The following is a 12,271-nucleotide window of genomic DNA, read 5'->3' as shown; positions in this document are numbered from 1 at the left end:
TTCTTTGTAACCCCAAAGATTGGTGTAAACTGAGAAGACACCTTTAGAATCTTGCACTAATTAGAATAAGAATAGTGTTCACCATTGGCTTACACTTATAGAGATAAACCTTAGTTGTATACTTGTGTTTTGTGGGCTATAGAAACATCCTCATGTGTGGGCCCCAGACCATTTTTATTGGCCCAGAGAAGCCAAAAGGTTGGACACCCCTGGTGTAGCAGGTAAGATAAGAAGACAGGTGTGTATTTCTATACAGTATAGTTTTGGCGGGGCTCTGGAGAGTGGAAGTCCGTGTATTCCAATCATCCAGGTGCAGACATTTACTTAGAACCTGACTGGGCCAGGTCACTGTGACGCACTTTATAACACACTAACTCCAATAACTGGTGGACTTCATACCGCTCTACTCATACCCAGCGGCAGAGCAGTCGACAGCATATCATCCCTGACTCACTTGGCCACTACTTAATCAGCATTAGTGCTCTGCGTTGCTGAATATTACCTCAGCGTCTCCCCCCCCCCTTGTCATACGATGGTCCCGCCCACGTTAGCGCCGGCAGACAGTGCGCCCTCTGGTGGCATTCCCGTAACAGTGAGTAGGGCAAGAGCTGGGACGCCCCGTGGCTGCGCCAGAGCTGGTCCTCCTAGCCGCCGGTGTGTGATTCTGCGCACATTCACACCCGTAGCCCTGTCATTCTGTACAGTGAGCAGTCGGGAGTGAATCCGGCGGAGCGCAGAGCCCGACTCCAGCATGGCTTCGGGAGACCTATACGAGGTACAGCGCTTGCTGTCATGTGCTTATATCTGGAGGGGCGCAAAAAAGCCTTGGGGGCTGCCGGAGGGGTCAGCAGAGGAGCCTGCATCGAGCAGATAGGGGCGGGCGGGAGGGAGGAAGCTGTGTGTACTTTCCATGTGTAGCAGGCCTTGCGAGAGACGCTAGTTATTGCACCGATGGGGGGGGGCGGCGAAGGTAAGTGCGTAGAAAAGTAACGACTGGCGTCTCGGAACTGTTACGGGTGGGGGAATGGGAAGCTTCTGTGTTCCAGCCGCTTTCCAGGGGGCACAGGTGGGCTGTATGTGACATTCCCACGAGCACATCCGGCCTCTGCACATGACAGCTCGCTCATAACTTGCAAAAGTAAAGCCACCCAGGTGCTCCAGGTAATATTAGAAAGTACACTTGTCAGTCATGCGCCTGGGATGTGCAGGGACCTAAGCAGAGACCTGGTTGGCAAAGGAGGTGCTGCAGCAGCTGAATCCAGTGCCACATGGTATGTGTTTAATGGCAATAGAATAAGTGATGGAGCAGGATTAGGAGTCACAGCTGTGCCTAGAAAGTGCCCCGCGTGCCCCACGCTGAAGAGAGACACACCACAGTGAAAAAGGAAGGGTCTACCAGGGAATACTAGTGTATTCTCCATCCTAATCACCATAGGTCATTTTAAAGGGGTTGCTCATCTTCCAACAATAATTTTCACTTCAGTTGGTTTCAGATAGTTCACCAGAAATAAAGACTTTTCCCAATTACTTTCTATGTTCTATGTGTGACTGTATTTCTAATATTGAAGTGTAAAGTTTCATTTTCTCAAGCGGCTCTGGGAAGGGGGGGGGGTCGCCGACTCTTTAACTGTTCTAAATTGATACATTTGTATGTGTGTATAACTTTATTTGTAAAGCACTGTTAAGGAGCTGTACAGTGCATAAAAGTACAATATATATATATATATATATATATATATATATATATATATATATAAAAGTATATATGGGGGAGACAAATCACCTAATAAATATATACAGAATCATAGGACAACGAGCTTAAGAGCTATGTGGTAAGAGACATAGTGGTAAAGAGGTCCCTGCCCCATAGAGCTTACAGTCTAAGTGGATGGGAGGCTAACATACAGTTACTATTTGGAGATGAAAAAGTGCACAAGGTAAATGCCTTACCTTGTGCACTTTTTCATCTCCAAATAGTAACTGTATGTTAGCCTCCCATCCACTTAGACTGTCAGTAGGGACAGGACTAGGCTAATCTACTGCTCCAAAAGGTAGGCTCTTAGTTTTTTCTTGAAGAGATTAAGAGAGGGTTCCTTGTGGAGGAATTCAGGGATGAAATTCCAGAGGTAAGGAGCAGCAAGATAGAAGGGTTTGAGACGAGAGGTGGCAGTGGATGTGGATGGTGTGAAGAGAAGGTGACTGAGAATAGCGGAGAAGACAACCAGGAATGTATAGTGAGACAAGAGAAGAAATATAGTGAGAAGCAGAGGAGTGAAGGGCTTTGAATGTTAGCAGAAGGATTTTATATGCTATTCTTTGTTTAACAGGCAGCCACACTAAGGATTTTAGTTGGGGTTGAGCAGGTTCCCTTGTAGGAGAGATTAGAAGGATCCTGGTAGCAGAGTTTAAGATTGATTGAGAGAGATGGGAGTCAGGAAGACCAGTTAGGAGGAGATTGCAGTAGTCTAAATGGGATAAGATAAAGGCATGGATTAGTGTTTTGGTGGTTTGTGATGGGTGTATCTTGGCTATATTGCGGAGGAAGAAACGACATGTTTTGGTAGTGTTATTAATATGATTACAGAAGGAGAGGGACTGGTCAAAGATGACCCCTAAGCAGCGTGCTGAGTTAACCGGGTTAATAGTCATACCATCAATAGTAATGGTGAAAGGAAGAGAAGGGCTCTGTTTGGGTGAAAAGATCACAAGCTCAATCTTGGCCAAGTTGAGCTTGAGGTCTCCAGGAAGAGATAGCTACTAAGCAGTCTGCTATCTGGGTTTGAACATCAGAAGTTAGTGAGGGAGTGTCTAAATATATCTGTCATCGGAATTCAGGTTAAATTTAAGCCCAAATGAAGATATAAGGTCTTCTAAAGAGAGAGTGTACAAGGAGAACAACAGAGGCACCCCCACATTAAGATATACAGGGGGAGAGGATTTGTTTGCAAAATAGAGAAGGAGCAGTCAGAAAGGTAGGAAGAGAACCAGGATGCAGCTTGATCACGGATACCAATTGAATGGAGAGCTTGCATTAGAACAGAATGGTTAACAGTATCAAAAGCAGAAGATAAGTCCTGGAGAATGAGAATAGAGAAGTGCCCTTTCGCCTTAGCAGTCTGGAGATCATTTGAAACTCTACATAAGGCAGTCTCAGTGGAGTGTGCAGGTCGAAAGCCAGACTGCATAGGGTCAAGTAGATTGTTGGTGCAGAGAAAGTTAGTAATACGGGAAGACAAGACGTTCCAGAAGTTTAGAGGCTAGCGGTAAGAGAGATAGACAGGACGGTAGTTAGACAGACAGGATGGGTCCAGTGTAGCCTTTTATCAGATGGATGGAATTGAATATGAGTAAGGACAGGAGCACACTTTTTTAGTAGAGGTGATGGGATAGAATCAAGTGAGCAAGCTGTTGATGGAGAGGATAGGAGAAGTGCAGATATATGATAAAAAGAGTTGAAAATGGAGATAGAACCTTTAGGGGGAATGAGAATATTGGTATCTGAGGGGTGGATAAATTGCTTGTGGATAGAGTCAACTTTCCTTTCAAAGAAGTCAGCAAAGTCCTGGGGGGTATGTTCAGGTGTTAGTGAATCATTTGTAGAGTGATTTGAAGTAGCGAGTTGAATATTGAAAACAAGCGTTGTGAGTTAGATTTGTTAAACTCATGTTGTTATTTATGAGTGTATTTTAGTTCTGTTTTTTAGCCTGGGATAGGGCAGTACCAAGGCAGGCCATGAGAAATTTATAGTGGAGGAAGTCATCTTTTGAATGGAATTTCCTCCACATGCGCTGTGCCACTCTTTGGCTTGTTGAGCAGAATCCCTTAGTTACATTAAACACAGCTCTTAGAATTGATACAATAGTTACAAATACTCCAGAGATGCTGTTGAAAAATCAACTAAATGTTGCAGATTGTAACAGTTTAGAGTCTGCCCCTAAATTACTGAGCTGCCAGTGTTGGGAATGTGAACAGCCCCTTTAACCCAACAAGGGCATGCCTTATATAGGAAATAGCAATTATTGACCCCAATAATGTCATCGCTTGTGCTTGTATCTATTTGAAATACTCATTTTGTAAAACAGATGTTGTGGTACCTGTTGACTGTACTTGATCATTCCTTATAGGATATTGCCTAAGAGATGTGCAGTGCTTCTCTTCTGACCAAGGACACGGAGTATGGAATTTGTTTAATCTCGTTGTGTTTGGCTGGGTTTCCACCTTCAGTCTGCCCCTAAATTACTGAGCTGCCAGTGTTGGGAATGTGAACAGCCCCTTTAACCCAACAAGGGCATGCCTTATATAGGAAATAGCAATTATTGACCCCAATAATGTCATCGCTTGTGCTTGTATCTATTTGAAATACTCATTTTGTAAAACAGATGTTGTGGTACCTGTTGACTGTACTTGATCATTCCTTATAGGATATTGCCTAAGAGATGTGCAGTGCTTCTCTTCTGACCAAGGACACGGAGTATCGAATTTGTTTAATCTCGTTGTGTTTGGCTGGGTTTCCACCTTCAGTCCAGAGACTTACCTGCAGGTTAATTGGCTCCTGATGAGGTTTATCCTAGTGTATGTGTGTAATGTGCACCATCACAATTCCTTTCTTTTGCATGCCCCACTGGCCATCATTTGTATTCCACCATCCTACTCTGTTTTCCTTTAGTCCTCTATCTGAGGACAGATGAAGGATAGATGAAGACTTCTGATGGAAGATACAATACTTATAGTGACTGGTGGAGGGGGGATGGTGCATTTATGACATTTACAGGAGGGAGTACTGACTTATAACGGGTATTTTGGCCATACGGTAATTTTTTTTTTCTATTTGTGAGGATCAACAGCTGTGTCTGCATATATAGCAGAAATATTAAGTGCGAGTATGTTTTAATATGATCTGCAACAGTAGTATGCAACCTTATAGAAAATGTAGAGTAATGCACAATATTTCAACTATATATGTATATACGATTATACGCTAACATAGTCAAAGACCGTCCTAGTCTGATAATTGCAACTAACCAGATTATTGCTTTCGTTGTGGTAGTCCAAAAACGCTACTGTTGATTGGTTGCTATAGAATATACGCAAATAGGTTGCAAGTGAAAAATATGTACATCTTTCTTCATGTTTTTCAAATCAATATGCAATAAAACGATTTACGCATCAAGTTAATGTCTAATAAAATGTTATAAACTGTAATTAGGGCAACATATGATTGACTTATTATTATATTTGTCATATGAATTGATTCCAGTTCCAGCTGGTTAACCACCTGATCTTTTCTGTTGCAAAGCTTTACTGAGTAATGTTGGCATCTGACTCTATATATATATATATATATATATATATATATATATATATATATATATATATATATATATATATATATATATATATATATATATATATATACATATACAGTATGTGTTTTAGGAGTCAATCACTTTCAAGCCAAAGGAGCTTCTGAATGAGTCAACCAATCCCATAAACAATTATCCAATATAACATTTAATAGACTGACCATCTCTCTCTGGATGGAATTCACTCATAGCAACATTTCTTAGACTGAAAAAAAATCTTCGTCTGTGTTTAGGGTATAACATCCTGTTTATTTTCTCCTTTTAAAAAAGAATACAAAACAATGAGCCTACAACCCCATGTTTGGAAATGATAAGGAAAAGAAGGGATGCACCAAACTCACTATTTTAGGACCCTATACACACACAAGTATATATACATACATACATATACTACTACAGGTATGAGACCTGTTATCCAGAATGCTCTGGACCTGGGATTTTCTGTATAAAGGGTCTTTCAGCTGGTTGCTCAAAGTCTGGAGAATCCATGAAAGTGCAAGCACCAATGTGCTGGTTCTTAGAATCCTTTATTCTAATAGAAAAGTAATTTAAGACCTATTTCAGATAAGATCTTGAATCCATGGCCCATCAAGTGTCCCAGCTTTCTATCAGTATCAGTTGTGGTGTCAACTTTTCAAATAGATTTACAGGGAGATTTGCACTATGTGCCACATATTATGGGGTGTGGACTATTTACATAATCTGTGGCATATTTGCAAACATCATTCCAACAACACAGAATTTTACTGTGCATGATCACTCTAGGCCCTTTACGTCAAAACCCAATTACTGTGCATGTGCACACAAACTTTTAGGCTGGTGTCACACTGGGAGATTAGTTGGCAAACGATAAATCTTCGCTTCTGCGAGCGACTCCCAAAATGCCTTCCCACTGGCAAGAATGTGAATCGCCGGTGGGATGGCATTCACATTGCTTTGGTTTTCCGAAGTTGCCCAAAATGCCTCACAAGGAAACTTCAGGTGATTTAGGAAAATTAAGCTGAAAAATCATGATTGCTTTCAGTGTTGCAAGAAGGATGCTTAAATCGGTGACTCCTGGGATCATTGGGGGAGTTCACAGCTCTGTTATAGTAACCACTCCATCTTTTTTATTTTTTTAAAAATAAATGTGAGCTGCATTAAAAATGTGTTTGTCTGTTAGTAAAACTATCTAAATCCTGCTGCTAGTTCCAGAGCACTCAAGACTGATTTTGAGGAACTTTCTTGGTAAAAAGCTACTATATATTTTGGTGTTTTTATGCTTGAATTGCTGACCCAAGCAAAGCTCAATAAGTATAATTATTAAGTGCCATTTATAAAAGTAACAGCAGTTTCACAAATATACCTTTTTGTATTGTTTGTATTTTGCAAAGAAGAGGGTGATTCAGTTAAATGAATGAGATTAATGAAGTTGCTAAATCCCTCAATCATTAATAATGATAATAGGAACCTCAAAACATTAAGGTTCCTTAACTGTAACAACGATAATGTATAGCTTTGAAGGAGATCAATGATCTATACATCTGAAGACCAACTTCATCTTTTTCTTGGTTACGCATCTTCCTTTTTCCTGAGGCATCCACAAGGATCTTTGTGCGCTAGAGTGCTGTAGCTAAGCTATGTTTAGAGCTTTATTTTACAAATATTGAAGTAGTAGATTTATCAAAACATTAATAGAAGTAAGCTGCCATCTGATATTAAAAATCCACATATAGCTATCACACAACCCAAACTGAACATATACCTTCTAAATGTGAATTTGCTGTAATTTAAGAAGCATTCTGCACTATTCATGAAAATTCATGAATTAGCTACCATTCGTGAATTTGGCTAATTTTCTAATAATTTAGGTCGATAAAATTGAATCAACAAAAACCGAGCATCAATTTGAACTGTGCAACTTTTTGTAATTGTTGCTCTGAAAACTCTTAATTTATCGAATTGTTGCCCGAAAGACTCACATTTTTGGATTACCATTGAAAACCAGCCCAAAAAGCCTGACATGTTCCAAAGGTTAAAGGGACCATCTGCCACTGACTTCTACATGATTTTGACAGGTTTTAACTAGACTATTTTCAAATTAGTAACTGCTTTGGGGGTATAATAAATCTTGAAAAAATTAAGTATTTTTAAATCTAAAAATTTTATTTTTTTCCCCAAAACTCGACTAGAAAAGTTTGAGTTTTAGAAAATATTCCCCTAAGCCTAATAAAAAAACAATTTAAACTTTAAATAAATATAATGGGATTGTTTATCTCAAATAGAATCAAGTACAATGTACTGTTATTAAAGAGAAAAATAATAATTAAAAAAAATAATTAATTATTTGCTTAATATGAAGTCTATGGACAAATTCATTCCAGTAATTTAAAGCTTTCTGCATACAAATACAGATCCCATACCTGTATAGAGTATTTGTTTGGCCACATTGAATGAAGAGATATTACTCTCTATTCGGGAAGTTTCATTTCTGGATATAAAGAACTGTGCAGTTGTTTAGGCAGGGCTAGGAACACTGACTGTGGCTTAGTATATGTCTTATATAAAGCTGAAGTGAGGTCTATCCCACAAAACATGCTGGTTTAAAATTGTATCTCTACACTGCCACTAGCCATTGAGTAAATAATAATAATATTAGTACAAATATTAAGCATAATGCAATTATTATTTTGGTGTTGCCTTTGTCTGGATAAAAATAGGTAAAATCACTTAGATATGATGAACTATTGTATTTTTTTACAGCCTTACTAACTGTAATTTTACAGTGTTCTAGGGACTGTTCTGGTGAGTGAGAACACAAGACTTTGATAAAGCTCCCCTTACTTCTGTTACAGCTGATCACTAGGATATTGCTGAACATTCTAGGATTATATAAGATGTTGCTGTGTTAGAATTGATTCTCTCATTTTACTGCATGATCATTACTCAGTATGTTTTTTAATTATGTAACATTCCTGAATTTTAATGGCAATGGATATATTTAGGTCAGTAATGGCATACTGATACAACCATCACCTGTTCATGTAACATGTTATCATCAACATATCTCTTGTATGTATATGGAGCGCTTGGCTGTAGAAAACCAACATATTAGTTTACAGTATATATGGGTAGGCATTGGAAATCATGGTTACTCTGTGTATAGTGTGTATAGGTGTATGGGCTTCTTCCATCCAATGTTGCTGCTAGCTTGATCAGTTTGGGAATCATATATTGAAACCCATGTTAGTTTAACTGCCAGAAGCCTGGTTAACTGAGAACAATGTAAAATGCATGATAAGTAACAATGATAAGTAACAAATAAGTAATAAGCTTGTGGCGTTGGCAAGCATCTCCTCCAGGCAGCTGCACTTGCACTTGCCAGATGTCAGTAGCCCCGTATCTAACCACTGCGAATCAAACACTGTAACTCTCATTGTGCTGTCCCTGGTACTTCACAGAGATCGTTGACCATCCAAATTTTAAGGCATGAAACGCATAAGCTTGTATTGCACATTTACTGCCTCTTAAAATCACTATGGGGTATATTTATCAAAGAATGAAGGTAAAGATTGCTACAGTCTGTTAGAGTTAAATTCCACCCCTCTCCATTAATTTCTATGGCATTTTTAATGGAGTATTTATCAAAAGGGTGAATTTTCACTTTCACCCATTGATTAATGACAAATAAAGGAGATGGTATAGGTCCAGCAGGGCTCACCAAACTGTGTGGCACAATTACACGTCTCCTCCCCAGCAGCTGCACTTGCGAGATTACACTGAGCTTGCAATTCTGCTAGACGCAGCATCCAAATAGACTCTCCGTATTGTGCTCACCGGAGAAACTTCATGGAGACCATCCTCCAGTGACTAGTGACTTCATTTAAGCACACATTGTGACAGTGTTGCAATTTTTGTGCAAACAAGCTTACGCGTTTTGTGTCTTAACTAAACGACACTTCCTCAGAGCTATGTGAACATCATGGTATCCAATGTATAAATAACGTGTCATCGCAACTCACTTCATTTTTAAATATATATAACACATTTCCCCACAATATGTTATATTAAAATATACATTAGTAAGAGAGATGAGAAATGGCACAAGGAAATACTATTTACAACATTTTTTGAATCGTTAGCTCCTTTTTGATAAACATCCTGTTTTGTAGCTTCTTTCTCTTTTCATAGTCCAGTTTAATTTTCCAGAATACCTGGGAAATCTCTATGCAGCTTTGAAAACAAACCTCTAGCTAGGTCCTTTCTAGTCAACTGAGAAAAGCAGAATGAACTTCTTTCCTAATTTGTATGAATAAATACTACTGTTTAAAGAGCAGTTGGTTGAGAAAAAGCCAATTTGTTTGCCATCCAGTAGAGGAGAGCTATCAATTGATAGCTGTACTTGTAAAGATAAACTATTCTTTTTATTCATCATCATTAAGTTACTTTTGAAATACCTAATTTATGAAGATCAAAAGCTGGAAATTGCCTCATAATGTTTAACTTGTATGCATAGCTGTAGATCTCAAGCAATCTATAAATCCAAAACTGAAACCAAGACTGCAAAAGTTAATTCAGTCGTAGATCATAAAATATCTAGTTTGGGTAGAGGCTAGCAGGGATTCCTTGCCTTAGATTAATCTATGTTATTTAGTCATAATTCTGCATATTCAGAATTATGCAAACTATATTCAATTATAAGGCATATGTAGAGACTTTTGTAGCCAAAATGGTAATCCAGTCAGAAGTTCTTGACATCGTTCATAGGCAGAGTGCGGTGCCTTTGCTCCTGTTTCTACAAACTTGAGATTTTCTTGTCTAAAATAGCTGGAAGGGCCATTTTGTTTTTCAAAAGTGAATCTGTTTCCTTTAGTTATACAAGTTCATGGAAAACATCTGATTCATAGATTTTAGATGTTTTAAAATATGCTTTTATTATGGACAACACATTCATTCACTGAACACTGCTGGAAAATGAATAAGCAATCTATAATAATATATAAGTATTTCACATTTCTGCAATACAGGTTGCTTGAAATTTTTTTACGGTATTTTTAATGTGCAAATTATTGTCTTTATCTCTGTGTTTCAAAGAAAGATCAGCACAACAATTAAAGGGATTAAGGAGGAAAAAGGGGTAAAAAAACAAGTTATATAGAACTTGACCCTATTCAGTCAAAATATATTGTGTATGATAAATGCATGTAGAGGGTATAGTGTATATTAGTGAAAAGTAAAAAGATAAAACTGAATTTGGTAAATACAAATAGCCACAGTTCCAAAACCAGAGAACAGAGGAGATGTATTCTATTATTTCTGGTTTACAAAAATAAGGTTTTTGCACATCAGTGTTTTTAATGTAAGACTGAATTGTCTTTCAATATCGAGGGAAAGTTGATGGGGGTATAGCAAAAAGACCAGCAATACAGTCTTCAATCCAAATATGTTTATTTACTTCCAAATCGTAATCATATGAATACTGGAATGGTTAATTTCTCAGTGAAGAGAAATAGAAAGCAATATTAACATAAAAATGTGTTGTCTTGTATTTCTAAATGTGTATCTCTCTTTGGTGGGTTGGTTAAATGCTGTAGCAGATGTAGTGCTTTCAGAAAGATTTCACCTAAATATACAGACAAATTGTTTACTGACACAAAATGAATAGGCCAAATATCCCAAGTGCCTGGCATAAGTCAGTACGTTAAAGTACTGTGAAAAATTGAGGGGTGAATAATAATTTCATCTGTATTTGATAGTTGTATTTGCTTTTGTTTAAGGTGTTATTTAACTCACACGTTCACCCTGTTTTACCCATCCTTATTAAAGGATTGTCTGTCTCACCTCCCGTGGCCCTGCCCCTGCTGTCATGTCATAATCCATTTGTAAGCATTCAATACAGAGTGTGTTGGTGTGGTTAAAAAATTGGAATTACAACAACAAAAATGCATCTAGGGCATCACCATTTTCCCCCATGTAGTAAGTACAATTCTGCAGGAAATAAAGTTTCTGTCTAGCATGCTAGTTCCCTTCTGAGAGAGAAGTTATTCCATAAAATGGGCATAAATGTACAGTGAAATATCATCTGGAGCTGTCAGCATCTTAAATCTCTGCCAGAAATTAATAGTGGTAATTTACTCAAACTGGTGAAAGTAGTACCATTAGAATATTCCTTTCCCTTGGTTTGCCTACAGGCTGCACCTTGTACCATTTAAAAAAAAATGCAGCATGAGGTAAAGACAGCATCTTCAAGGGGTTCATAGGGCAAGGGATAAGGCCCTTTTGTGACAAGTGGCTTCTGCCGCTTCCTAACCTGTTTGTCTGAATGACGTGCAAGTAATCGGGGGGTAGAGGAGATGCCTATATGCTTCCCACAACCTGCCGCTCATGAATACATAACTGCTGTATACAGGCAGCATTATATTTAAAGGGTCAGCCACATTTTAAATGGCAATCTTCCTTTAAAGGGGACCCGTCACCCAAACAAAATTATTCCAAATCCTATTTTATCATATTAGTCAAGCAAAATTAACTTTAATTACACTGTATAAATTATTTGAATATTGTTTCCATCAGTCTGGGAACTCATAATTATATTAACCAGGAAGGAGCCATTTTGTGGACACTGTTATTAAGGCAAGCCTTGTATCATCTCAGAATCTTGTTTGTGCACTAGGGGACAGGGACCCAATGTCCATCCCCATGCACTGGTTACACCATTAAATCGTTAAGAGAGCTGGGGTTGAAAGCAGGGAGAGCGGTGACATCTAGGAAGTGCTGAATGGAAAGTGAAAGTAATTGTTTGCCCCGACTCTATGCCTAGGCATAGAGTCAGCTGATGTTTTAAAATGAGTTTACAACAGCTATGAATGCTTTAATAAAAAAAAAGAAATTGGATTTCATATTTAATTTAAAAAGGACTTTTATTATAC

General features: G+C 38.3%; 1 protein-coding gene across 1 annotated transcript in view; it reads left to right on the top strand.

Annotated features, from left to right (window-relative positions):
• The first annotated feature begins 529 nt into the window (after positions 1–529).
• Positions 530–12,271, top strand: part of cdyl2.S (chromodomain protein Y like 2 S homeolog) — a 44,685-nt gene continuing 32,943 nt past the window's right edge. Inside the window, exon 1 of the mRNA XM_018260470.2 lies at positions 530–775. Within this exon, the coding sequence (XP_018115959.1) occupies positions 752–775 (24 nt within the window). The 5' untranslated portion in view covers positions 530–751. The remainder of the gene's footprint in view (positions 776–12,271) is intronic.

The sequence above is a fragment of the Xenopus laevis genome, chromosome 4S (assembly GCF_017654675.1).
Source record: "Xenopus laevis strain J_2021 chromosome 4S, Xenopus_laevis_v10.1, whole genome shotgun sequence".
Classification (NCBI taxonomy): domain Eukaryota; kingdom Metazoa; phylum Chordata; class Amphibia; order Anura; family Pipidae; genus Xenopus; species Xenopus laevis.
This window is presented reverse-complemented; position numbering and strand designations above follow the sequence as displayed.